The sequence below is a fragment of the Rhinoraja longicauda genome, chromosome 6 (genome assembly GCF_053455715.1).
Source record: "Rhinoraja longicauda isolate Sanriku21f chromosome 6, sRhiLon1.1, whole genome shotgun sequence".
In the NCBI taxonomy this organism is placed as follows: Eukaryota; Metazoa; Chordata; class Chondrichthyes; order Rajiformes; family Arhynchobatidae; genus Rhinoraja; species Rhinoraja longicauda.
Window position 1 is genome coordinate 67,016,948 of NC_135958.1, and position 27,121 is coordinate 67,044,068.

At 46.8% G+C, this 27,121-nt stretch overlaps 1 protein-coding gene across 3 annotated transcripts in view; it reads left to right on the forward strand.

Annotated features, from left to right (window-relative positions):
- Positions 1-1,106: 1,106 nt before the first annotated feature.
- Positions 1,107-27,121, forward strand: part of LOC144594537 (ADP-ribosylation factor-binding protein GGA3-like) — a 34,639-nt gene continuing 8,624 nt past the window's right edge. Inside the window, exons 1-11 of one of the 3 annotated variants that reach the window (XM_078401218.1) lie at positions 1,107-1,199; positions 10,364-10,448; positions 13,001-13,076; positions 14,345-14,443; positions 15,565-15,688; positions 16,425-16,528; positions 17,612-17,692; positions 18,457-18,594; positions 20,853-20,934; positions 23,968-24,084; positions 25,364-25,591. In XM_078401218.1, coding sequence (XP_078257344.1) covers positions 1,160-1,199; positions 10,364-10,448; positions 13,001-13,076; positions 14,345-14,443; positions 15,565-15,688; positions 16,425-16,528; positions 17,612-17,692; positions 18,457-18,594; positions 20,853-20,934; positions 23,968-24,084; positions 25,364-25,591 — 1,174 coding nt within the window. In that variant the 5' untranslated portion in view covers positions 1,107-1,159. Of the gene's footprint in view, positions 1,381-10,363; positions 10,449-13,000; positions 13,077-14,344; positions 14,444-15,564; positions 15,689-16,424; positions 16,529-17,611; positions 17,693-18,456; positions 18,595-20,852; positions 20,935-23,967; positions 24,085-25,363; positions 25,592-27,121 lie in introns of all 3 variants that reach the window. The other 2 variants (XM_078401219.1, XM_078401220.1) reach the window with 2 other exon arrangements.

A 27,121-nucleotide genomic window follows, 5' to 3' on the forward strand; every position in this document is an offset into this window, starting at 1 on the left:
TGCCCTCCCCGCTAGTCCTTGTCTCCCCTTGTCTCCCCTTCCCTCCTCGTCTCTCCTTCCCTCCTCGTCTCCCCCTCCCCCTCGTCTCACCCTCCCCCTCGTCTCCACCCCCCCCCCCCCGTCTCCATCCCCCCCTCCTCCCCTCCTCCCCCCCCCCCCCCCCCCGTCTCCTCCCCCCTGGGTCTCCTCCCCCCCCGGGTCCCCTCCCCCCCCCACCCCCGTCTCCTCCCCCCTCGTCTCCTCCACCTCCCATGTCTCCTCCACCCCCATGTCTCCTCCCCCTCTCGTCTCCTCCCCCCCTCGTCTCCTCCCCCCCTCGTCTCCTCCCCCCCTCGTCTCCTCCCCCCCGTCTCCTCCCCCCCTCGTCTCCTCCCCCAATCGTCTCCTCCCCCTCCCCTCCTTCCCCCCCTCCCCTCCTTCCCCCCTCCCCTCCTTCCCCCCCTCGTCTCCTCCCCCGTCTCCTCCCCCTCCCCGTCTCCTCCCCCTCCCCGTCTCCTCCCCCTCCCCGTCTCCTCCCCCCCCTCGTCCCCTCCCCCCCTCCCCTCGTCCCCTCCCCCCCTCCCCTCGTCTCTCCCCCCTCGTCTCCCCCCTCGTCTCCTCCCCCCTCCCCTCCCCTCCCCCCCCACCCCCGTCTCCTCCCCCCTCGTCTCCTCCCCCCCTCGTCTCCTCCCCCCCTCGTCTCCTCCCCCCCTCGTCTCCTCCCCCCCTCGTCTCCTCCCCCCGTCTCCTCCCCCCCTCGTCTCCTCCCCCCTCCCCTCCTTCCCCCCCTCCCCTCCTTCCCCCCCTCCCCTCCTTCCCCCCCTCGTCTCCTCCCCCGTCTCGTCTCCTCCCCAGTCTCCTCCCCCTCCTCGTCTCCTCCCCCTCCCCGTCTCCTCCCCCTCCCCGTCTCCTCCCCCCCTCGTCCCCTCCCCCCCCTCGTCCCCTCCCCTCGTCTCCTCCCCCCCTCCCCTCCCCCCCTCGTCTCCCCCCCTCGTCTCCTCCCCCCCTCCCCTCCCCCTCGTCCCCTCCCCCCCCTCCCTCGTCTCCCCCCTGTCTCCTCCTCCCTCGTCTCCCCCCCCTCGTCTCCTCCCCCTAGACTCCTCCCCCCCCAGACTCCTCCCCCCCTTCTCGCGGGGACTGGGCCGTGATATCGCGACGTCTGGGCGATGTCGCGGGCAACATGGCGGAGGCGGACGGGGAGACGCTGGAGTCCTGGCTGAGTGAGTATTTGCTCTTGTGGAGCCTTCATAATGACAACATGAGTGAAGGGGAAGAGAGAGATTAACAGAAATTACACCGGGGAGGCGAAGAGCTGCCAACGTTAATAAAACAGGAGCGGCGAGAGGTTCCGAACAGGAATAATTATAGCGGCGATGAGAGGCTACTGTAATAACAGTGACGGTGAGGATTAACTGACAATAACACAAAGGTGGTAGGAAGTTACTTAAAGCAATGATGCAGGGTTGTGAGGGGTTGCAGTAACACGGGGGTGGTGAGTGGGTTACTTACTAGGGTGATACAGGGTGGGGAGGGGTTTACTGACAGAAATTAAACGAGTGGGAGGGGTCCCTTGCAGTAATACTGCAGCTATGGGTGGGGGTACTCACAGTAATACAGAAAGAGATGGTGGTTCGTGCAGTAATAATATTGTAGTGGTGAGGAAATGCTTACAATAACAATTGGAATCATGGGAGGTGGTCCTGGAGGGGAGGATGCTCCTCAAACTGCAGACCATCCTGGACAATACAGCTCACTCCCTCCATGACACACTGGTCAACCTGAGGAGCACCTTCAGCAACAGACTGGTTCCACCAAGATGCAGGCCAGAATGTCAGAATGGAGATCCTTCTTCCCTTTGGCTCTCAAACTGTACAACCCCTCCCCCTTCTGTCAAGTCAAGTCTACTTTATTTGTAACATACACATACAAGATGTGCAGTGAAATGAAAGTGGCAACGCCTGCGGATTGTGCTAAAACTACAAAACAGAATAGAAAATTTATTTAATACAAAAAATAAATTAATACAGTAAATTAAATTAGTCCCTGGTGATATGAGAGTTAACAGTCCTGATGGCCTGTGGGAAGAAACTCCGTCTCATCCTCTCTGTTTTCACAGCGTGACAGCGGAGGCGTTTGCCTGACCGGAGCAGCTGGAACAGTCCGTTGCTGGGGTAGTAGGGGTCCCCCATAATGTTGCTGGCTCTGGATCTGCACCTCCTGATGTATAGGTCCTGCAGGGGGGCGAGTGTAGTTCCCATAGTGCATTCAGCCAAACGCACTACTCTCCGCAGAGCCTTTCTGTCCTGGACAGAGCTGTTCCCAAACCAGATTGAGATGTTGCCGGACAAGATGCTTTCTACAGCCCCAGAGTAGAAGCACTGAAGGATCCTCAGAGAAACTCTGAATTTCCTCAACTGTCTGAGGTGGTAAAGGCGCTGCCTTGCCTTACTCACCAGTGCAGCAATGTGTGTTGTCCATGTGATGTGGACTCCCAGGTATTTAAAGCTGCTCACCCTATCCACAGTAATCCCATTTATCTCCAGTGGTGTGTACACCCTTGGATGTTGAGCCCTTCTAAAGTCCACAATCAGCTCCTTAGTTTTTGTGACATTCAAGAGGAGGCTGTTGTCCTGACACCAGAGTGCCAGATCAGCCACCTCCTCCCGGTAGGCCTTCTCATCGTTATCGGAGATCAGGCCCACCACCACAGTGTCGTCAGCAAACTTGATGATGGAGTTGGAGCTGAACCTGGCCACACAGTCATGTGTGTATAGGGAGTACAGTGGGGGGGCTAAGGATGCAACCCTGGGGGGATCCTGTGTTCAGGATGAAGGGGTTAGATGTATGTCTCCCCATCTGTCGTGGGGTAGGCTGAGACTGAGATGGACCTCCCCCTTCCCCCAATCTTTGCACATCGCCAATCCTTTCCACTCATCACTTTAATTTCATGTTTCATGTATTTTGTGTTTTTATGACTCTTGGCAGATCAATTTACCTCCTGGGATAAATAAAGTTGTATCGTATTGTACAGGGGTGGTGGTGGGGTTACTGACAATAATATGGAAGTGGTGCCAGGTTACTGAAATAATGCAGGATTGTATAAGATTACTGACTATAATGCATGGGTGGTGGGCTATTACTTACAGTTACAGGGTAGCAAGAGATCATTTACGGTAACAGTACAGAGATAGGGGTTCCTTATAGTAATAGTACAAGTTGGTGAGGTGTTCCTTGCAGAAACAATACAGGGGCAGCAAGGGATTTCTTACAGTAATAAATCAAGTTGGTGATAGGCAGTCTACCATAATAATACAGCAGAGTCTATGTGTTGTCTATACTTGATATAGGAGAAATGAAGGGCATCCTCCACCATTGCACAGGTGGCCTCAAATTACAGTGGAGGAGAAGTGAAGAGCTGCCACAATAATAACACAGGAATGACAATGGGATATCAATGCTAAAGATGGAAGATGCGTGAGGGGCGGGGTTATGCGCACTAATGATACTGGGGATAGCTTTAAGGTGGGGAGAATTTAAGGGAGATGCACAAGGCAAATCTTTAGCACAGAGTGGTAAGTGCCTGGAATGTGTGGCCAAGTCTTGGAGGTTGAAAACATTACGATACGGACATTAAAGAGGCATTTGGGCAGATTCATGGACGTGCATGAAATGGAGCGATGTGGATCATGTGCAGGCAGATGGGATCAGATGGGCGGCACGGTGGCACAGCGGTAGAGTTGCTGCCTTACAGCGAATGCAGCGCCGGAGACTCGGGTTCGATCCTGACTACGGGCGCCGTCTGTACGGAGTTTGTACGTTCTCCCCGTGACCTGCGTGGGTTTTCTCCGAGATCTTCGGTTTCCTCCCACACTCCAAAGACGTACAGGTATGTAGGTTAATTGGCTGGGTTAATTAAATGTAAAAATTGTCCCTAGTGTGTGTAGGATAGTGTTAATGTGCGGGGATCGCTGGGCCGCGCGGACCCGGTGGGCTGAAGGGCCTGTTTCCGCGCTGTATCTCTAAAAAAATCTTGGCACCCTGGTTAGTGCAGATTTCATGGACTAAATGGGCCTGTTCCAGTGCTGTACATTTCCATGAGTGGTGTCAGCTCTACACTTCTAAGGAGGAGGAGTTATCTACAATAGACAATAGGCAATAGACAATAGGTGCAGGAGTAGGCCATTCAGCCCTTCGAGCCAGCACCGCCATTCAATGCGATCGTGGCTGATCACTCTCAATCAGTACCCCGTTCCTGCCTTCTCCCCATACCCCCTCACTCCGCTATCCTTAAGAGCTCTATCCAGCTCTCCCTTGAAAGCATCCAACGAACTGGCCTCCACTGCCTTCTGAGGCAGAGAATTCCACACCTTCTCTGACTGAAAAAGTTCTTCCTCATCTACCCCTTATTCTTAAACTGTGGCCCCTTGTTCTGGACTCCCCCAACATTGGGAACATGTTTCCTGCCTCTAATGTGTCCAATCCTCTAATTATCTTATATGTTTCAATAAGATCCCCCCTCATCCTTCTAAATTCCAGTGTATACAAGCCTAATTGCTCCAGCCTTTCAACATACGACAGTCCCGCCATTCCGGGAATCAATCCAGTGAACCTACGCTGCACGCCCTCAATAGCAAGAATATCCTTCCTCAAATTTGGAGACCAAAACTGCACACAGTACTCCAGGTGCGGTCTCACCAGGGCCCGGTAAGTGGGTCGAGGGGTGGTTGGGTATTTAAATTGTGGAAGTAAACTTACAACTTTTTATGGTACAGAAGGAGACCATTTAGCTCGTATTGTCTTTACCTGTTACTGGTATTTTGCTGTCCGTTATTGCAAATTACAGCAGTTAGAGCACAGCAATGTTTTTGTTTTTTTAAAACAAGGTGAATTTCTGTTTTGATGCCTTGTCTTTGGGTGAATTTTATTTTCCTGATCTTCTCTTTAATCCTGTAATTTAATTTTATGGTCCCTGGTTGCGTCCCTGGCCTTCGAATCGACTTGTCTCCCTCTTCTGCTCTAAAGTATATAACAACAGTCTTTTTTTTCACAAAATGCTGGACAACAGTCTTAACCAATTTTTGCACATAACAAAACATCATCCATAATAACTCTCCTCTGCACCTCATGTATTGCTTGGGCCTTGTTATTAAAGTGTGTTGATCTGGAGCATCAAATAATGTGCCTGAAACCTGATGAGTATTTAATACAGTTTGACTATATTACCCTTTCATTCTTCATATTGTTCCGCAAACTCAACCAAGTGACTCCAGATAATGGTTTGATTTTCTAGGAGGCTTGGGAAGAAGTTATTTATCTACGTTAACAGCAATAAATTTTCTAAGCTTTTCCTGTTGGGCCTGGGGTAATAAAGAGAATGTATGAGGTGAAAATAGATTTTTTTAAATGGGTACTGGGAAAGTAATCACATTACCTAGGATGATGTCTACGTCATAGAAGAAATTACCAAAGGGGAACACCCAGAGGTCTGGAGAAGTAGAATGAGACACCGCCTGTTAGAAAGAGTCAGGTCAATGATTCAACTTAATGATTTAAGCATTTACATAATGACTTGGATATGGGTAAACAGTAACATTTCAATATTTGCATATAACAACAAACTTGTAAATGTCATATCCTATGAAAAGAAGCGTAATAGACCAGAAGACAAATTGCTCAACACTTTAACTCCCCTTCCCATTCCCACACTGACAATGGAAGAGGCCTAGGACAGAAAGGTCAGAGTGAGGCCCAGCGCAAATTGGAGGAACTGTGACTCGTATTTTGCTTGGGTAGCTTACACCACAGCGGTATGAACATTGACTTCTGTAACTTCAAGTAGCCCTTACTTTCCCTCTCTCTCCATCTACTCCACCTTCCCAGTTCTCTTAATAGTCTTACTGTTTACGACTACATTTTATCTCTGTACCGCCCACTCCCCTGACATCAGTCTGAAGAAGGGTCTCCAGCATTTTGTGTCTATCTTAGATCAGAAGACAACATTGACTGGGAGTTTGGACAGGCGTGGCAGGTGTGATTTAACTTGGGGAAGCAAATAGTGATGAGCTGGTTTGCTCAGAACTGGGATATTTTGTCCAGTTCCGATCCCCAGGAAGCAGGTGATGATCCTTGAGAGGGTGCAGAGGAGATTTTCTGCAATGCTCTTATGGGTGCTTTCATGTTCACCTGGAGAGGTTGGGAATGTTTGTTGAAAGGAGATTTGATTGAGATGTACAAGATAATGACCATTTAGAAAGGATAAATAGAGGGAAGCCGTTCCATAAACTAAAGCCCACGCACACGATGACAAAGCTTCACGTACATGTACCCTGAGGGCAAAAGACACAAGGGACATGAGAGAAAAAAACACTTTGCACACAACAGTTATTTTTAAGCTTATAGCTTGGAACAAATAAATACTTGTAGCATTTTTCAGGGGCTACAGGTTGGTTTATTCACTAAATGCTGGAGTAACTCAGCAGGTCAGGCAGCATCTCGGGAGAGAAGGAATGGGTTGGTGTTGTGGATTGGTTGGGGTGACTGGATTGCTAACATGGACTCGGTCAAAATGATTCTACAGTTCATGTTCGAAAATGCACCCATTCATTTTCTATCAGACGTTGGGGCCTGTTGATCTAATACTTACGTAAGATGGCCGCCAGATCCGCGCGTATGCAGTCGGGGGACGGTTTCCGCTCGGAGGAGGGCGGCACCCGCCCGAGTGACGGGAGTGGCGGTCAATGAGGGGGGGAGGGGGGGTAAGGAGACCTCTTCTGCTGTTGGCTGCAGCGATGGTTGTCCGAGGCCGCGGTGAGTGGCTCCCTCTCCTCTTTCCTCTTCCCTCCTCGCCCGGCCCCAGGGGAGACTCCCCCGCCGGCAACGGGTCCATGGGTCGTCAGTTTGGGGAGGGTTGCCGGGCCCGCTGGGGAGATTTGGACACAACGGGGGTTACCAGGCCCACAGTAGAGGTTTGCACGGAGGGTTGCCGGGCCCACAGGAGAGGTTTGGACCCAACGGGGTTGCCGGGCCCTCAGGAGAGGTTTGCACGGAGGGTTGTCGGGCCCGCAGGAGAGGTTTGGGCCCAACGAGTCCATGCCTGCCTAGTTAATATTAAAGCCTGATGTCCCTGTGGATCGTTCCACCTTCTGCAATGGAGAGTAGATCTGTAGTGCATATAGTGTTGGCCCCATCCCTCAGCCGCATCAATTGATGCTCTTACTTAATGAGTTGGGATTAAGTAGCAGCATTTAAACTGATTAAAGGAAACAAAAACACATTTGCCTGTATTAATAATCGAGGCATAACTGCAGTTGTCATTGAATTACCAGAACAACGAACGGTCATGAATTATTGCTCCACAGATAGACACAAAAAGCTGGAGTAACTCAGCGGGACAGGCAGCATCTTTGGAGAGAAGGAATGGATGACGTTTCGGGTCGAGACTCTTCTTCAGACTGGTTAGGGATAAGGGAAATGAGAGATACAGACGATGATGTGGAGAGATAAAGATCAATGAATAAAAGATATGCAAAAAAGTGACAATGATAAAAGAAACAGGCCATTGTTAGCTGTTTGTAGGGTGAAAACGAGAAGCTAGTGCGACTTGGGTGGGGGAGGGATAGAGAGAGAGGGAATGCTGGGGTTGCCTGAAGTGAAAGAAATCAATATTCATACCACTGGGCTGTAAGCTGCCCAAGCGAAATATGAGATGCTGTTTCTCCAATTTGCGTTTAGCCTCACTCTGACAATGGAGGTGACCGAGGACAGAAAGGTCTGTGTAGGAATGGGAAGGAGAAATAAAACGTCTGGCAACCAGGAGAACGGGTAAGATCAAGTGGGCTGAGCGAAGGTGTTCCGTGAAACGATCGCCCAGTCATCAATGTAACGGAGATAGAGTTCGGGGATAGGGCTAGTGTACGCCTGGAACTGGGATTGTTCAACGTACCCTACAAAGACGCAGGCATAGCTGAGGCCCATGTGGGTGCCTTAGACTTGGCATGAGTTCAAACTCGCTAAATAGCTGGGAGATTTAAATTAAATGAATAGATTTGGTACAAAGGCTAATATCGATCAACTGACCAAATGGTGCCATGACAACAACCTTGCTCTCAATGTCAGTAAAACCAAGGAACTGATTGTTGACTTTGGAAGAGGAAAGCTGAGGATCCACAAACCTGTGTTCATCGACAAGTCGGTGGTGGAGAGTGTCAAAAACTACAAATTCCTGGGCGTGCCTATCTCTGCATGTCCTGGACCCAGCAAATTGATCCAATCATAAGTCCATCAACGCCTCTAGTTCCTCAGAAGACTGAGGAGATTCAGTATGTCTATGAATACTCTCTTGAACTTCTACAAGTGTACAGTAGAGAGTATATTGACTGGTTACATTACGGCCTGACTTGGCAACACGAACGCCCAGGGACAAAGAAGATTGCAAAAAGTCATGAACATTGCCCAATCTATCTCGGGTACTGATCTCCCCACCATCAAAAGGATCTACAGGAGTCGCTGCCTCAAAATGGCAGCCAGCATCATCAGAGATCCACACCACCCTTGCCACACTCTCATTTCACTCCTGACATCGGGAAGAATGTAATGTATAGGAGCCTGAAAACGCTAATGTCCATGTTCAGGAGGAGCTTCTTCCCAATGACCATCAGGCTATGAAACATGTATGCTTTGAACTACATTGACTTGGGGGCATTGTTTTTGTCTTTGCACAATTATTATTTTTTGTTTATAGTGTTATTACGGTGTTTACAGAGTGCTCCTGCAATTAGGAATTTCATTGTTCTGTTTCGGGGCATATGACAATAAAACACTCTTGACTCTTGAAACCATGGACTTCCTGTTGAAATCTAACTGGTTCAATATGCAACTCTGGACCTGCCAATGACTTAACTACCATCTGAAGGGGCATTTAAGGAAGGTTAATAAATATACACACCCTTTTAACAAGTTTAAAAAAAGATGACTACAATGATAGAGAAGGTTCATTTAAAGTAATGAAGGAGGCCCGAGAAAATTTTCAACGGTTGATAAAGAGGAGACGGGAATATCTGCACAGATAATGTAGAGAAGCTAAGAGGATACTTGCAGTAATAATACTGAGAGGAGAGGGGTTTTACAGTATACAGGGAGGCAAGGGAATATTTGGAATAGAATAGGGTATGTATGGGGAGAAGAAGTTATCAGCACATATAGGGAGACAAGTGGATATCTGAAGCAGTACACGGGCATTGAATGAGTATCTGCAGTAATGCAGAGGAGTCCAGGATGTCGGCTGCTGGTACGGTTTTGCAAACCAACTGCTTTAGGCTGATTCATCTCCAATTTAACACCACTCCTGTGAGGAAGAGCTTGCGATACGAAATGAGGTTATTGCTGGCAGAGCAATATGGTCGGTAAGGTAATTTGGGGATTAGCGTTTAGCGATGAGGAAGGAATGAGGGTGGTGTGTCACTTGGAGATGCTGGTGTTCTCTTTACTTGGTCAGGGTGAGTTTTCTGCTGTTTTATCTGATGCCTGAATGATGCTGAGTTTGCTCAGTCTTATTCTCGTAATATTTTAACATTGAGGATTTTGATACAACAGAATGGCTTTATCGTTTAATCATTGGGCGGTTACAATTCAACATTATTACTCTGGGTCTGGAGTCACATATCCGATGAGCGGATAGAGGCAGCGTATTCCTTTCTCTATGGGATGTCAGAGAAGCTTGGTTTATGACAATCCAGTTGCTTTCATTACTGAAAACAGATATTTTAAAATTATATTTAAATTCACCAGCTCTATTGTAGGCCATTCACATAATGTACTGCAATTACTTATGGAGTACTCCATCTCCAAAAGTACCTCTCAAACCCACAACCTCTACCCCCGAAAGGGGTAAGGACATCAGGTTGGTGGTAACACCACCATCTGCGGGTTCCTCCCCAAATCACACACCACTGGTGACTGGGAAATTCCTTCCTCCTGGCGGGGTTTAAATCCTGGAGCATCTCCTCCATGAGCACTAAGGGAGTAGCTTCGCCAAAGGAATTGCAGCAATTTAAGAAACAGTTCAATACCCCCTCTCGAGGCTGAGCAATAAATGTCAGACATGCCCTCATCCTGAAAAAATGGCTAAATGAAAACAATAATTTCATGCAGTCTAATCCACTGAGGACCTCCCACTATTTCAATCTCATGTTTCCAACACCCACAGGTTTTGGCTTTGCCAAGTTGTTGTCCTCTCCAGGTATGGTGAAAAGGCATATGTGGAAAGAGCTTCAGTGCAGGTTTAACAATTTGTGACAATGATATTTGTTTCTGTTAGTTGTCCAGTACTTGTGAGGTTCGGTCGACCAGAGCATTGTAACTGACTGTGTCTTTTACTCACCTGCAGATAAAGCCACTAATCCTGCAAATCGGCAGGAAGATTGGGAGTACATCATTGGCTTCTGTGACCAGGTCAACAAGGAGCTGGAAGGGTATGTAAATAAATGTTAATGTTGCACTTAAACACAGTATATTGATCTGAAGGTTTTATTCTTTATTTGGGCTAAAATTTGCCTTTCTCCTGATTTTTCGGACTGATAAAAATTAATAGAACAAAGGAAAATGATTTTTATCTAGTTGCCATTGAATTAGAGAAAAAACAACAGGAGCAGGTCACATCATCGCCCCCACCACCAAAGCTGCCCTCTTTCCATTAGGTTATGGATGAATTCTGCTTCAAGTTCCTGTTTTTGTATGTTCCTTGTGTTTCCTGATTTCATAGAAAAGCTATTCACCCTCGCCTTGAAACAAACAACGCATGTCCCTCAAGTTAGAGAACGCAAAACGGCCATCTTAGTAAATATATTTTCCTCAGTCTTTTGCAAATTGATGCCACAATGGCTGCCATTTGTAGAAGAGAGTTTGGATCATATTGCCAAGACTGTGCCCCCTAGTTACAGAGGAAGCAACTACCTTGTCAATCCCTCTGATGGTGCAATGAGGTTACCTCTTGTTACCACTTGTTCTTCTAAACTTGTTAGTATCAGCCCATCTCACACAATCTCTCTTCATAAATTAACTTCCCTCATCCCAGGAAGCAAGCAATCTATGCCTCTAGAGCAAGTTTATGCATCTTTGTGTACAGATACTAAAATGGTACAGTGTATCCCACGTGTGGCTTCACAAAAGCTCTGCCTGGTTGGTGTTCTGCTGCTAACACACTACAGCCTGCTTTTCCCATGCTGAAGAAACACACAGCTTTTCTTGAAAATTAATAGAACGGCGGATGCTGGAAATCTGAAATAAAAACATGAAAGGCTGGAATAACTCAGCAGCTCAGGCAGTATCAGTGGGAAGAGAAACAATCAATATTTTAAATCTGAACTCTTTGTTAGAATAAGTTCTCATCAAGTAAACAATCTTTACTTCGTATTCTTTTTACCAAGCTGGTTAATTTTGCTTTTATAGACAATAGACAATAGGTGCAGGAGTAGGCCATTCAGCCCTTCGAGCCAGCACCGCCATTCAATGCGATCATGGCTGATCACTCTCAATCAGTACCCCGTTCCTGCCTTCTCCCCATACCCCCTCACTCCGCTATCCTTAAGAGCTCTATCCAGCTCTCTCTTGAAAGCATCCAATGAACTGGCCTCCACTGCCTTCTGAGGTAGAGAATTCCACACCTTCACCACTCTCTGACTGAAAAAGTTCTTCCTCATCTCCGTTCTAAATGGCCTACCCCTTATTCTTAAACTGTGGCCCCTTGTTCTGGACTCCCCCAACATTGGGAACATGTTTCCTGCCTCTAATGTGTCCAATCCCCTAATTATCTTATATGTTTCAATAAGATCCCCCCTCATCCTTCTAAATTCCAGTGTATACAAGCCCAATCGCTCCAGCCTTTCAACATAACATTTCTTCTGAACATTTATTTTTCTGGCTTCTCTGCTATCAGGCTCCTACTACAATTGTGCAAGTGTCCCGGGCATCCTGGCACTTGTACTGAGGAACGGTGGCAATTCCTAGAGCAAATTCTTATCTATTCAAATTTTGTAAATGGTGATAAATTGGTGAAGTTGCTGTTTCCGTGGCTTGAACTAAATGATACAGAATGAACATGTCATTGCTTCCCTTAACTTATGCCCCAGGTTTTAGAATGTGTGGCATGTGACCATGCCTGTCTAGAACAGGAATAACTATGAATAAGCAATGCCCCTTCATAATTTTGACCAGGGATCATTAAATTGATTTACATCCATTTGTGGAATGAGAATATCACCCCATCGAGAGTGTACTGGCATACTGTATAACCACATGGTATGCCAGCTGCTCAGAAAAGGACAGGAAGGCCCTTCAGAGGGTCATCACGACGGCCCAGAAGATCATCGGCTGCTCACTGCCCTCCCTGGAGCACCTGTTCAGCCTACGCTGCCTCAGTAGAGCAGGCAAAATAATAAAAGATCCATCCCACCCCGGCCACCGTCTGTTTGTTCATCTGCCCTCTGGTCGACGTTTCAGGTCGATCAAATCCCGAACAAACAGACTTAAGAACAGTTTTTACCCCAGGGCCATACGAGAACTGAACACTAACTTTGCACTAGGCAACACCGTTAAAAAATCTTGTATTTAATATAATTGTATTTATTTGTTTTTGCATTATTGCATATATGTTTGTACGCACCGTCAGGATTGGCTATTTTTTAATTTCGTTGTACTCGTTGCAATGACAATAAATGAATATTATTATTATATTATTATTATATCTGTGCCTGAGTGGGGAAGGGAGGAGATACAGGTTGCCCTATCAGTTCCGGTACATGGGGTTTACATCAGCGGGTCAGTCCTGAAGGAATCCCCTTATCTACCCTGGGATGGGGCATTTGCCTTGCCTGCACCAGGTTGGATTTTCATCTTTTACCCGGGCATCACTTACACTGCTCCATGCGGATAGACTCTCCTTGTCTCATGATGGATTTCTGCCAAGGTTCCAGCAGTGAAAAGGCTTTTTTTATTTCCTAACTGTGGCCCTTTAACCTTTCCTCAGGCCACAGATTGCTGTCAGGCTGCTGGCTCATAAAATCCAGTCTCCACAGGAGTGGGAGGCAGTACAAGCCCTCACCGTGAGTACAGAGTTGTGCGTGTTGTCTGTATGTCACTAATCCATTGGGTTATCATGTCAGGATCGAGAGGAGGAGGAGGATTGTGCCCAAAAGCACATGAGCATAGGGTAGAGCTTGGTCCGGTCATTCTGGGCCCCCACGTCACAGGATCAAGACCTTGCTCTGTGGAGTCTGGTGTAGCTAGTGTACAGTAACTTCATAGGCAGCACCCATTTCACTTTGTGAAGCGCAAGATGTGGAATGTCTGGGCACATGTGGCCAATCCAAACGGTGAACCCTGCCTGCTCTGCTTCCATCCCTTAGGAACTCGGGCACTTTGAAATCAACACCACTATATGATGAGTGGGAGATGGTCAGTTGAATAAATAAGGCGATGGGTACAGAACCTTCCGTAGGGGCAAACCAGGAACAGCTAGTCCTGTGTCTCAGCAACTCGTCCTGCTTTGTGACCCTTTGCAACCAGCACGTCAGTTCCCAATGCACCCACCCAACCCTGGAGACCTTGAAGGAGTCGAGCAGGACTTATTTTCCAAACCTGCTCACATCCCAGCCGTAGACCATTGATTCGCCAGGGTGGGAAGTGATGCAATCAGGTAGTATGGCGTGATGGCTAAGGAAGGTGTAGGGAAGACTAACCCCACTGGGGTTGCCCTCCTGACAGAGTGCTTGCAGCACAATCTTGTCATAACCCGCACTCTGTTTCAATAGAGGGACAAGCCCAAGACCTTATGGCAGCACCACAGGCACAGGCACTGGCACCTTAGTGTTGGAACGTGTTTTCCATTTCCAATTCTGAAAACGTTGGCCATTGTTGTTGAAAGACGAGTAGTAGTTGAAGGTTGTGATGATGTGTAATTTGTGTCTTGTGCTACAGGGACAGTAGGAACAGGAGAAGGTTGGGTGGCCCCTTAAACCTGCTTCAATAAGATTACTTTGATCCAATCTCACCATTAGCACCACTTTCCAAGGACTTCCTCTCCAAACTCCTTGACCCCTATGTTGTTTAAATGTCTCTCCTTGAATATACACAATGGCACCTCGAATATATTCAATGATCCTGCCTGTATACCTCTGGCGTAGAGATTTTTGAAGGGTCACACTTCTCTGGGACTCGCCATCTGAAATTTCCATATTCTGAAACTTTGCCTTTTAGTTTTAGATCTTGGGGAAGTATCATCTCAGTACCTGCCCTGTCAATTCCCCTCAGAATCCTGCATGTTTCAGTAATGTGTAATGCCATGCTAATATCAATGTTTTGTGGAACGTAGGTCTTGGAAGCTTCTATGAAGAACTGTGGACAGAGATTTCACAATGAAGTTGGGAAATTTCGATTCCTAAATGAACTAATCAAAGTGGTATCTCCGAAGGTGGGTTTCCCTCCGTTTGTTTCCCTAGGACCCTCAGCAGTGAGGTTTGAGCTGTCAGAGGGCAGCAAAGTGTTTTTTAAACTCGAGGGCCAGCATTCCTTGTGTCTCTCTAAATGAAGTGACAATGAATTGCTTCCTTGAACTGCTGTAGTCTGAAGGTGTTTGTTCCCATAGCACTTTGGATATCCTGTGGATATCCAGGATTTGGACATAATTGGTAATATACTTCCAGGTCAAGAGGTATTAAGAAAGGGACATGGAGTTGCTGAAGTTTCCTTCCTTATCCTTCCAGATGGTGAACGGCAGGGGTTTGTGAGGTACTGTCAGAGAAGCCTGTGCAAATTGTGGTAACATACCTTTAGCTGGTACAGACTGCAAACAAAGTGTGTCTGTGTTAGAGGGAATGAATGATTCTTATGACTGAGGAGGTATGTCAAAACTGTGGCTTTGTCATAAATGGTGTCGTTATTTTGGTTTTTGAAACGACATTCATCAGGGCAAGCTCTATCACACTTTAGAGCAGTCTTCGTTATACTTCTGGATTAAGTGGTATGATGCAAGGAAGAAGCATGGAGTTACTGAAACTTCCTACGTGTTTACCTCCTTTGTTCTTCCAGATGGGAAAGGCATTGGGAAATGCAGAATACCCATTCAGGTGGGTTGTTGGACATTTCAAAACCAAGAATGATTTTGTTGGAAACACTTGTGGAACAATGGCCACCTGCTTAATGTAAGGTGGAAATGTCCCGAAACTAGAGGGTGTAACTGTAAAATGAGACCGGGAAATTTTAATGTAGATGTGCGAGGCAAGGATTTTCAAAAAAGATAGTGGTGGGGGCCTGGAATGCATTGTCAGGTGGTGGAGGCAGATGCGATCGTGCCGTGCCAGAGGCTTCGAGATAGGCACATTCATGTCAGTGCAGGGAATAGAGGGATGTGGATCATGTACAGGCAGATGACGTCAGTTTAACTTTGGCACAAACATTGGGGACCGAAGGGCCCTTTCCTGTGCTATTCTATGTTCTGGAACAAATCAGTTTTGATCCAATTGAATGGCCTAAACCTAAATAGCTTGCAAGTATTTAATCTTCATCGCTTTTCATTTTAATTTCTTTTTCTAGTATTTGGGAGACAGAGTATCGGAAAAGGTCAAGACTAAAGTCATTGAATTGCTCTTCAGCTGGACAGTCGCCCTCCCGGAGGAAACCAAAGTCAAAGAGGCTTATCAAATGTTAAAGAAACAAGGTACCGGGCGTATTCTAATGAATTATTTGACATTGTTCATGTTTTATGTGCACATTGTGGCCCACTGTGCAATAACAATGGCCAACTCCCTGCATTCTTCGAAAACCAGGTAAATCTACTGCAAGCACCTCAAGAGCAGGAGCATCTTGAGTCTCGATGATCAAATGTGAACAGTGAAAGGAGTGGCCCATGTCCAAACAACCCATCCATCAGTCTGCCTCTTCATGTACCTCCTTCCCCATTCATGGTGGATCTCAGACTGGCCTTGATACCACCTCTTTCCAATAGAATTGGAGTATGGGTTTTCAGATGCTACGTGCATCAATCAAGTTCTTTAGCCAAAGGTGCTTTCTCGTAACTGCCCAAGTCATCCAGTCCAATTCACAGCTGACAGGTTTTTGGTAGGATAACCATCCAATAATGGAATCTTGTCTGACGATTTCCCTTACTATCCTCGGGTCCTGAAGACCAATGGTAGATGTGACATGAACTGCCTCAACCGCCCGTTGTCTGTATTGTATCACCCGCTCCTTTAACAGTGGGTCCGACAGCATCTGTGCTAAGGTGAACTAGACCAAAAAGCCCAAATAAATCACCTCCATGGGTGGCTGAAGTTGGGCACAAGGCCACGTTATGATGCTGCGTACCAGCCCTGTTGCTTATCTGCAAAGCTGCGTTTCAACCCTTTGGTGACTGATAAACTGATTTACGTAATCAAATACTATTCTTCTTGCAGGTATTTTGCAACAAGATCCTCAGATCCCCGTTGATAAAACCCTGATTCCTTCACCAACAGCACGTTCCAAAAACACAGTCTTTGAAGATAACGAAAAGTCTAAGGTACATATCGGTCCATCTGAAAACCACCTTCCAAATCATCTGGCTGCTCCAGCGGCCCGGGTTCCATCCTTACTCTCGGGTGCTGTCTGTGTGGAATTTGCAGGTTCTCCCTGTGAACATGTGGTTTTCCTGCGGGTGCTCGAATTTCCTCCCACATCCCACATAAGCGTGGGTTGCAAGATTAATTGGTCTTGGTAAAATGCCTCCTGTGTAGGTCAGAGATCGACAGTGGTGGGAGTGGATGAGAAGGTGGGGCGAATAATCCTCCGCTAATCTATTGTGGCATAAATAGGTGATTGATCAGCACAAACTAGTTGGGCCAAAGGGCCTATCTATGTGCTATTGACCATGACGCCATCTCTTAAATATATCATCAAAAAGAAAATCTCCTTCATTCCCCACAAATCTGCGTCCGTTCTTGGCTCAATGGGGAAGGAGGGGTACGAGGTGCTCAGGCTGAGGGGGCAAGGAGGGAACGGCACCCTGATGTGGAAGGGAAACAGCAGCCTAGGATGAGGGGAGAGAGAGAGAGAGACCAGGCCTGGGCCAGGGGGTGGGGGGGGGAGGGGGAAGGGGAAGGGGGGGGGGGAGGGAGGGAGGGGGGGAGGGGGAGGGGGGGAATGGAGGGACTGGTGTCCTGGAATGAGTGGGGAAGAAGAAAACCAGCATTCCAGAGGAGTGGGGAAGAAGGGCCAGTGTCCTAGAATGAGAGGGGAGGGAGTGACCAGGACCTGGGGTAAGAGCTACATTAATAGAGGGACCGGCATCCTGGGACAAGGGTGGGGCCATCTTTCTCGGCAGCGAAGCTGGGGAGGTTTGGTGCCCTGTGCTGAAGCATGGCCATGGTGGGGAGGAATAGACGAGCATCCTGGAGCGAAATGGGGATAGGAGGTGGAACCGATGACGCGCATTGAGGGTGGATGGACTGTTCACCCAGGATTATTGTCGACATTGTAATCTTCTCTGCTCTAATGCCATTATGGGAAGAGGTGAGGGTGGGGTTGGTTGCTTCAAGTCTCTGCAATGTTTTGTTCATCATCGTGTAATTCAAAAGGAGCTTTCAAATTTGATGCTGTTTTTCAGCTATTAGCCAGGTTACTGAAAAGCAGAAAGCCCGAGGATCTACAGGAGGCCAATAAACTGATTAAAAACATGGTGAAGGAGGTAAGAGGAGGATGGGGAGGTGGCTGGGTGTAAAATGAAGAATGAGAATGTATGCATGTGGGGAGGACTGTATTTGGCAAGATGGAGAGAGAAATAGTTCCACTTCCAACCAGAGTAGGGTTGAGAAGGTAGAGGCTGAGGCAAGAAACTGATTAGACGAGGATGTGAGCTGGTGGCCAGGTAGGTACATCCCCCTGTGTATCTGCAGGGAGCATTTTGTTGGATCTTACCCTGGGAAATTTACTTTCCCATTCACATTGTTGACAAGACCAACTTAGTTGCCCATCGCTTATTGCCTTTGAGTGTGAGCTATGTTTGTGGTTTTGGAGACTCATACAGGGTACTCATTCTTCTTGGGTTCAAACCAGCATTTTTGAATCAGTGGTCCAAGCCTGTGGATCATCAGCATCCAACTGCATCCACAGTGTTTGATTAGAGTTACATACTGTATAGAAAAATAGGAGCAAGGGCAGATCACGTGGCCCTTCACGCTTGCGGTACTATTCAGTAGAATTGTTGTTGATCTCTATTCCTGCTCTCTCCACATAGAGCATGATCCTTTTATCTCAAGAAATATACCAATTTCCTCTTAATACTTTGAGCTTGTTGGCCTCCACAGCGTCTGTGGTGAAGAATTCGACAGGCTCACCAGGTGATGACCGAGGTGAGGCTGGGTGTGTGCTGCGTGCAGCATTGCAGAGTGTGTTGAGAATGGATCACATTCCTAATTTGGAGTTTTTTTTTTGCTTCTGCACCTTTCACAGGATGAAGCTCGAATGCAGAAAATAACAAAACGCATGAACACTGTGGAGGAGGTGAACAATAATGTTCGTCTTTTGAACGAAATGTTGGTCCATTACAGCAAGGATGATTCATCAGAAGGGGACAAAGAGTTGATGATGGTAACGCTAACTTCACCTCCACACTTCAACCCTCCAACACTCTGTTGTCCAGATACAATTCAGTAATCGCAACCCTCAAAGTCTTCTCGCCCAGCATACTCACAAGCAGCCACTCGTCTAAACGCCTATTCATCCATCTGCATTGATTTGGTGTAATTCAGTTGCCTGTTCTTTTCACATCTTGGAGATGTGGAACCTTCTTTCTCAGGCCTGAATCCAGGTTACCTCTTGCTGAAGACAAATACAGAAAGCTGGAGTAACTCAGCGGGTCAGGCAGCATCTCTGGAGAAAAGGAATAGGTGATATTTAGGGACGAGACCCTTTGGGTCTCTCAGTCTGAAGAAGGGTCTCGACCCGAAACGTCACCTATTCCTTTTCTCCAGAGATGCTGCCTGACCTGCTGAGTTACTCCAGTTTTCTGTGTCTATCTTCGGTTTAAACCAACATCTACAGTTCCTCCCAACACATGACTTCTTGCTTATCCCTCTTCATGCCGCAATGTTTTTACAGTTGTGAATCTGTTTAGCTGTCCCTTTACAAGTATCTTGTATCCTTTATGTCAGCAGTGTATGTCCTCTCCAATCCTCTGAGCCCCACAATCCCACCACTTGCACAACCAGGAGTGGCCCCATCTCCACTCCTCAGTTCCAAGGAGTGTGGCTTTCAATGGTTCTGTCAGCTGATTTTGCTAAACCATATCAGGATATAAGCCAAGATGACTGCTCATTCCCCAGAATCACCTCTGAATGCAGAGGTGATCACTGACTTGTCTTTGCTAAAACCACCTTTTCAAATCCTTCCTTGCCTATCTCCTCACATTTTTTTTTAAAAATCACGAACTGAGACCATTTATTCCATTATCTCAGCTTTTTGTCTCATTCTAGCTGGTCAAATCTTTTTGAAGGCACCACCAGCCCAAACTCTGATGCTGATTCATCTCTCATGCCCTTCCCAAGCTGGTATTACTCATGAGATCCACCTTCTGCTCCTTTCCACTAAACTGCTGATGACCTGACTTATTTTTCTTTCCTGTCCCCATGTGAGTGGATATGAACAATTCCCTCCCCTCAGGTGTGTTCTCTGGATGTGCTATCATAACCCCAACCTTAACTCCTCTGTTCCTGTAAGCCCTCTGTCCCCGTCACAAACTTCCATTTCCGTGCCAGCAGCTCCTCATGGTACTGTCATTCCAAACCTATGCCAATTTTCTCTACATCTCCCATGCTTGAACTACTCCTGTCAGGTCTCACACTTACTGCATTATTGAAATGTCTCTAATTAGCTGCAAATGATGTCCATTTAATGTATCATCTTCCTTGATCTCTTTCCAATTCTGACATAGTGAAGCCCGCTATCCTCCTTCGTTGCCTCGCTCAAGGATCTGCACTAATCTGGGTGAATCTTATCAGGCCAAGCCTACCTCGAGCGTCTCATTTAGGAATTTCTCTCCTTGTCTTCACGTAGTCATCTTTGGAGTTTGCAAAAAACAATTCTTAGACTTGTGACACCAGACAAATATGTCCGATCAGACTCAACGTGTCTGTTGATGACACCAGCTCTTCCTCATCACCTCTTGACCCCTCTGCTTCTGTCTGCTTGTCCGCTCTTGGACAAGCAGAAACTTCCCCCACTACAAACTCCATACACTAGCTACCAAGACCACTCTCTTCTCCGGCCACTGTCTGAGGCTGTCATACTGTTCAGAACCTAGCCATCCATTTGACCCTGAGCTAAACTTCCAATTACGATTCTTTAGTTATTTGCCTCAATGCATCATTATGTAGACGGGTGTCAAATTTTATCTGAAGATATTTTTGAAGAGCATCTTAAAATGAGTGTATTTGTGACCTATCCTATCCTCTCCATGCTCACAACAAGTCCATCCCTTAAAACTCTCTGTTCCTAGTTGATATTTTGTCCACATTGTGCCACTATGCATTGGCCATGGGGGCTCCTTTTTCTGGAAAAGGTTCTCTAAGCTATGTATGTCTCTTTACTACCTGAGACTTGCATTCAAGCCACTTCTTTAACAAAAGATTTTGGCTCTACCTGGTAATACTTCTTTGCCCACTTTTAAATGCATTTCTGCAAAGTGACTGGGAATGAGGGTTGAGGGGGTGGGTGGGGAGAAGGGGATGTGTAATTCAACTGAAGACTATCGGTTAGTATGCAGTATAACGCAGAAGGTGCAGTGGGTTCAGTAATGAAGCTGAAGTTAGACTGTGCAGCCAAATAACTCTAGCTCTGCTGCTTTACAGGAGCTATACGACCAATGTGAGAAAATGAGGCGGGCGTTGTTCAAAATTGCGAGTGAGACGGAGGACAATGACAACAGCTTAGGTATGTCGGGAAGTTTCTGCCTCCTCTTGTAAAGTGTTGGTAGCTGGGGGTGGCCATAGTGGCCATCTCACTTCCACCCCTCCTCTCCTGACAGTACCCACTCCAACTGGAGAATCAACCACCTGCTATTCCCCGGTACCTCGTCCCTATGTAGCTGACACCACCACAGTAAATATCAAGCTTTTAGACCACCAAAGGGACTTTGCTGAGCCCAATTTTATGCTCAGATAAAGGTTGTAGAAGTAACTACAGTATTTTGACTGAGGTGCGACAAGCAGGTACTACCAGCCCTCACAATCCCTCCAACCACAATATATGCACATGAAAACATAACCTAGGGAAATCAAGTTAGTTGTAGAACTCGCCTTGATTGCAGTCAAATTACTCCAGATCAATCTGCAGACTCTGGCTCAGTTACATAGTGACTACTCACCAAGTCTTCAGGAATTTAAGTTCCCTGGTTCTGTACTGACCATGCACCTTGGTTGTCTTTCATGTATGAACAGAGATGGTAGCAACACCATCAAATTATGTTGGGGGTGGGAGAATTGGGTGGAGGCAAACATCAGTGTAAAGTGCACAGCATCACACCAGATTAGCAAATGCAGAGAAAATCTATCCAAATCTGATTTTTAAAAAGGACCAGTTTTGATAAAGTGCCTACACGCAAAAGGTTCCTTTGTCTTAATTTACTGGCTGGCTTACTTTGTTTATTTTCAGTCCTTTGCCGTGACTAAAGGAGATTTTAATTTATCTTTGGTGTTATTGTGGGATCTTACGGGCGGCACGGTGGCGCAGCGGTAGAGTTGCTGCCTTACAGCGAATGCAGCGCTGGAGACTCGGGTTCGATCCTGACTACGGGCGCCGTCTGTACGGAGTTTGTACGTTCTCCCCGTGACCTGCGTGGGTTTTCTCCGAGATCTTCGGTTTCCTCCCACACTCCAAAGACGTACAGGGTTTGTAGGTTAATTGACTGGGTAAATGTAAAAATTGTCCCTAATGTGTGTAGGATAGTGTTAATGTGCGGGGATCGCTGGGCGGCGCGGACTTGGTGGGCCGAAGGGCCTGTTTCCGCGCTATATCTCTAAATCTAAATCTAAATCTTTTGGCCAATCTTCTGTAGAAGGATTTTGGATGTTAAAAAGAGACTGAGGTGACATTCAAAAATGTGACATCCATTTAATGGAGACTTTGTTGAAGCATAGCTTGTGCAGCGGAAATCGGATCTCACAAATTTGATTGGTTTTTTTTGAGGAGGTGACGAAAGGGATCGATGAGGATGGGATGGAAAATGGTGTTTATGTGGACTTCAGCAAGGCCTTTGACAAGGTCCAGCATGGTAGGCTGAGCTGGAAGCTTAGAACACATGTGATCCAGAGTAAGCTTGCTAACTGGATATAAAAGTAACTCAGTGGTAGCCGTTTTTAGGGGTTGCTCTATTTTCACTGAGGTGAAACAAATTTGAGGGTTGCTTTTGAGATTGGCGGCCTGTGCCACAGGGATCGGGGGTGGATCCACTATTGTTTGTCAACTATACTAATAATTTGGATGACAATGTTGTTAACAATAGTAAATTTGCATATGACACCAAAATATGTAGTGCAGTGGGCACTGAAGATAAGTATTTCAGCTTACAATGTGATCTGCATCAATTGGGCAATTGGGGGAAAAAATTAAATGTTATTCAACTCGGGCAAGTGCAGAATGCTGAACTTCAGTAAGTTAAACTCGGACAAGACTTGCACAGTAAATGGCAGGGCCCTGGAAAGTGTCATTGAACTGAGACACCTGGGGATATAAATACAAAGTTCCCTGAAAGTGGAGATGCAGGAAGACGGTGATGAGGAAAGCATTTGCCTTGATCAGTCAGGGCATGGAGTATAGGACTTGGGACGTCATTTTACGACTGAACAAGTCGTTGGTAAGACCACACGAGTATCGTTTGCAATTTTTATTAGCTAGCTATAGGAAGAATGTCATCAAGTTGGAAACGGTGCAAAAAGATTAATGAGGATGTTACCGGGTCTGGAGGGCTTGATGCATAAGGATAGGCTGTGAATTTTATTCTCTGGAACATAGGAGGCTAACATGAGGGGTGCAGATAAGGTGAATGGTTGTAGTCTTTTTCCCAGCGTAGGGGAGTCTAATACGAGAGAGCAGAAATTTACAACGAGAGGGAAGGATCTTGGGGGGATCTAAGTGACAACCTTTCCACACAGAGGGCGATGCATATATGAAACGAGCTGCCAGAGGAAGCTCTGGAGGTGGATATAATGACAGGATTTAAAGAGACTTAGACAGGTACTGTACATGGATTGGAACGGACTGCATGGATGAGTTGGGTCGAAGGACATGTTCCTGTGCTGTATAATACAATACAATACAATATATCTTTATTGTCATTGTACAGGGGTACAACGAGATTGGGAATGCGCCTCCCATACGATGCGATAAATTAATTAGCTAGTCAGTATTAATTTAAACAACCCAATGAAACAAATTAGAACAGTTTTAAAACAGAATAAAGTGCAAGTAGATCTGTGCCGGTTCACTGTGCGATGTGACCATCCAGCTCAGCAGGACCGGTTCATAGTAGCTATGGCCCTGGGGATGAAGCTGTTCCTGAGTCTGGAGGTGCGGGCGTAGAAGGCCTTGTATCGTCTGCCAGATGGTAGAAGTTCAAACAGACTGTTGCAGGGGTGTGAAGAGTGGATGCTGGTGGCTTTTCTGAGGCATCGTGTATTGTAGATGCCCTCCAAGGCTGGTAGCTGTGTTCCGATGGTCCTCTGAGCTCTATGGACTACCCGCTGAAGAGCTTTCCTCTCTGCCTCTGTGCAGCTGAGATACCACACAGGGATGCCATGTGTTAGGATGCTCTCGATGGTGCAACGGTAGAAGGTTGTCAGCAGCTTAATTGTGTTTAACAAATGAAGATGTACCAGTGGCAGCCAGCCCGGAAAACTTTATTTAAAAAGAAAGATCGGTCACTAATTGGTTCAGAAGACCTTTAATGATTTTGACATTTTATTTCAGGTGATATTCTACAAGCAAGCGATGAGCTTTCACGGACTATAAACTCCTACAAGAAGATTGTTCAAGGACAGACTGTAAATGGAGAACTCAGTTTGCCTGAACCTCCAAAGCCACCAGGTAATTTGTTTAATAGTCAATGGTATTCACCAGAAATGAGGAATTCTCAGCACCCTCGCTCTCCTTATTTGTTAGTTTCCAGGCTTACAGACCTTGACTCGTGTTTAATTAATCTTAAACTAGCCTGTATGTGTGGAACAAGTAGAAAGTGCAGTCAATGTTTGTTTCACTGGGTAGTTTGATTAAGCCACACTCTGAATAATGTGCTTTTGCTGTTCACATCTCGAGTTGGAAGGATTCCAGACCTGTGGCAGAGACCACGCAGCTATGATGGTTCAGTCACACCCTGGGTGACATTTAATTCATTGAGTCATAGAGTCAGACAGCACGGAAATGGGCCCATCAGCACAACTTGTACATGCCAACCAAGATGCTCCATCTATGCTATAATCCTACCCGTCTCCATTTAGCGCATCTATATACTAAAACTCTCGTTTGTTTATTTGTTTGTTCCTGAACTACAGCCAAAACGGTACACGATAGCGCGACAATTTTAGGCCCACCTTACTCACCGTCGTCCCTTTGGTGCTAATGGAAGAAGTTTCATTGAAATTGGTGTTATATTTTTTAAGTTATTCACATTTTAAAGTTTAAATCTATCTCCTAGGGAGGGAGGGAGGAGGGAGGGAGGGGGAGGGTGAGGGGGAGGGGGATGAGGGGGATGAGGGAGAGGTGGGAGGGGGAGGAGGAGGGAGAGGTGGGGGGGAGGAGAGGGTGCTGCCCCAATGCAGGTTTGGACCCAATGGGTCCACTTGGTCTAGTATCCCTAGAAACTTTTCCTATCCATGTATCTGTCCAAACGTCTTAAATGTCGTTATAGCACCAACCTTAACTACCTCCTCTGGTGGCTTGTTCCACATACCCATCACCCTGTGTGTGAAAAACTTGTCCTCTGGTTTGTATTAAAACTTTCCCTTCTCACCTTAAACCTGTCCTCTGGTTCTTGGGTAAACGATTCTATGCATTCACCCTACCTTTTCCCCTCATGATCTTATATATAAGATCACCCCTCAGCCTCCTGTGCTCCAAGGAATAAAGTTCAAACCTATCCAACCCTTCTCCATAACTCAGTGAGCAGTGGGGATGTAGACTTTGGTTTAGAGGTTTTTCCTGTCCTGTGCAACAATCTATGGGCTGGAGAAAGACTTGAGTAGAAGAAAAGGGAATTAATGAATTAGCTTTTAAATAATAATTTTAAAAATTGGGCACTCGGAGCAGCTGTAAGGTTGTTTGTGGTGTTGATGCGCTGTTTTACATGAGCTCCCCATTCTTTTTGCAGTCCCTAGTGGAACCAGTGATACAGGAACACTGATCGACTTGGTGGAGTTAGATGTGCCCTCTGCAAAGACTGATCCCATTCCAGTACCGATATTCCCCATCATTCCTCCTCCGCCAAACGTCATGGGTGATTCTGGGTCTCGCTTGCTCGGAGTGTCAAGTATGAACAAGCAACCTCCCAGCGCGACCAGTGCCATTGGGCTGCTTGATGTGGAGCTGCTTTCACTGGGTAAGTGCTCTGCATCTTAACCCTGCAGACCTGAATGTCAGTGCAAATAGCCCATGGCCCTTTGCAGCACAGTACTGGAATGTCTGGGCGATTAGAGTTGGCTGGATATGGTGGAAGGGTTCTGCATGTCCATGCTGTCAGAATATTTGGATTGAGATATTTGGAATCAGTTTGGGGATATGTGGAGTTCACACCAAGTCTGTGGTTTAGTCCCGGATGGAATGTGCCACTTTCCTATTGATGGGAAATGTAACATTTTATTTAGCAGACCTAGAATCTAAGCCTGACTCCTGGGACAACACAGTTTGGAACCTAGATAGGGGTGGAGATGGGAAGATGTGGCAAGGGGTGGGAACCCGTTGGAAATGGCGAAAATGTCAGGATTATGTGCTGCATGCGACAGCTGGTGGTGTGAAAGGTGAGGACTAGGGGCACTCTGGCCCTGTTGCCATTGGACTGGGGGGAGGGGGAGCAAGAGCGGAGTTGCGGGATACTGAGGAGACCCGAGTGAGGCTCTCATCTAAGATGGAAGAGGGGAACCCCCGTTCCCTAAAGAATGAGGATATCTCGAATGTCCTGGAATGGAACACCTCATCTTGGGTGCAGATGCGGCGTAGACGGAGGAATTGAGAGTAGGGGATAGAGTCTTTGCAGGAAGCAGGGTGGCGTAGACGGAGGAATTGAGAGTAGGGGATAGAGTCTTTGCAGGAAGCAGGGTGGGAAGAAGTGTACTCTAGTATCTCTATACCAAGAGTGTAGGAATCTGGATAGCAGTCTGGTAACTTAGCCGGTACCCTACCATACCATTCAACCTGAACTACACATGAATCGATTTCCCAATCTGAGCTGACTGCATGATAATGTTGCCTGTTATTTTGGTAATTTCTTGTTGTTTTGTGACCAACTCTGGGTCGTCTGGGACAGTCTAGCTCTCATTGGTGTTTGCACCAGCAGCAAGAGATGCCATATGCACCCCAGTGAAAGGGCCACTTGGGATTACGAGAGTGTGACCCATGCTTGGTCTGTTCATTAGTTCATTAGTGATAGGAGCAGAATTAGGCCATTCGACCCATCAAGTCTACTTCACCATTCAATCTTGGCTGATCTATCTCTCCCTACTAACCCCATTCTGGACTGGACTGGACTGGATTGCATGTGCACAGACTGGACTGCAGGTGCACTGTTGTTACTGGGATCAGATCACCATTTTGAGATATAGTGGGATAGGATGTCCAGGGCTTGTTAGAGAACACGGTGGCACAGCGGTAGAGTTGCTGCCTTAAAGCGCTTGTAGCGCCGGAGACCGGGGTTCGATCCCGACTGTGGGTCTGTACGGAGTTTAGGGGTTTTCTCTGAGATCTTCGGTTTCCTCCCACGCTCCAAAGACGTACAGGTATGTAGATTAATTGGCTTGGTAAATGTAAAAATTATCCCTAATGTGTGCACGATAATTGTTAATATGCGGGATCGCTGGTTGGCGCGGACCCGGTGGGCCGAAAGGCCTGTTTCCGTGCTGTATCTCTGAACTAA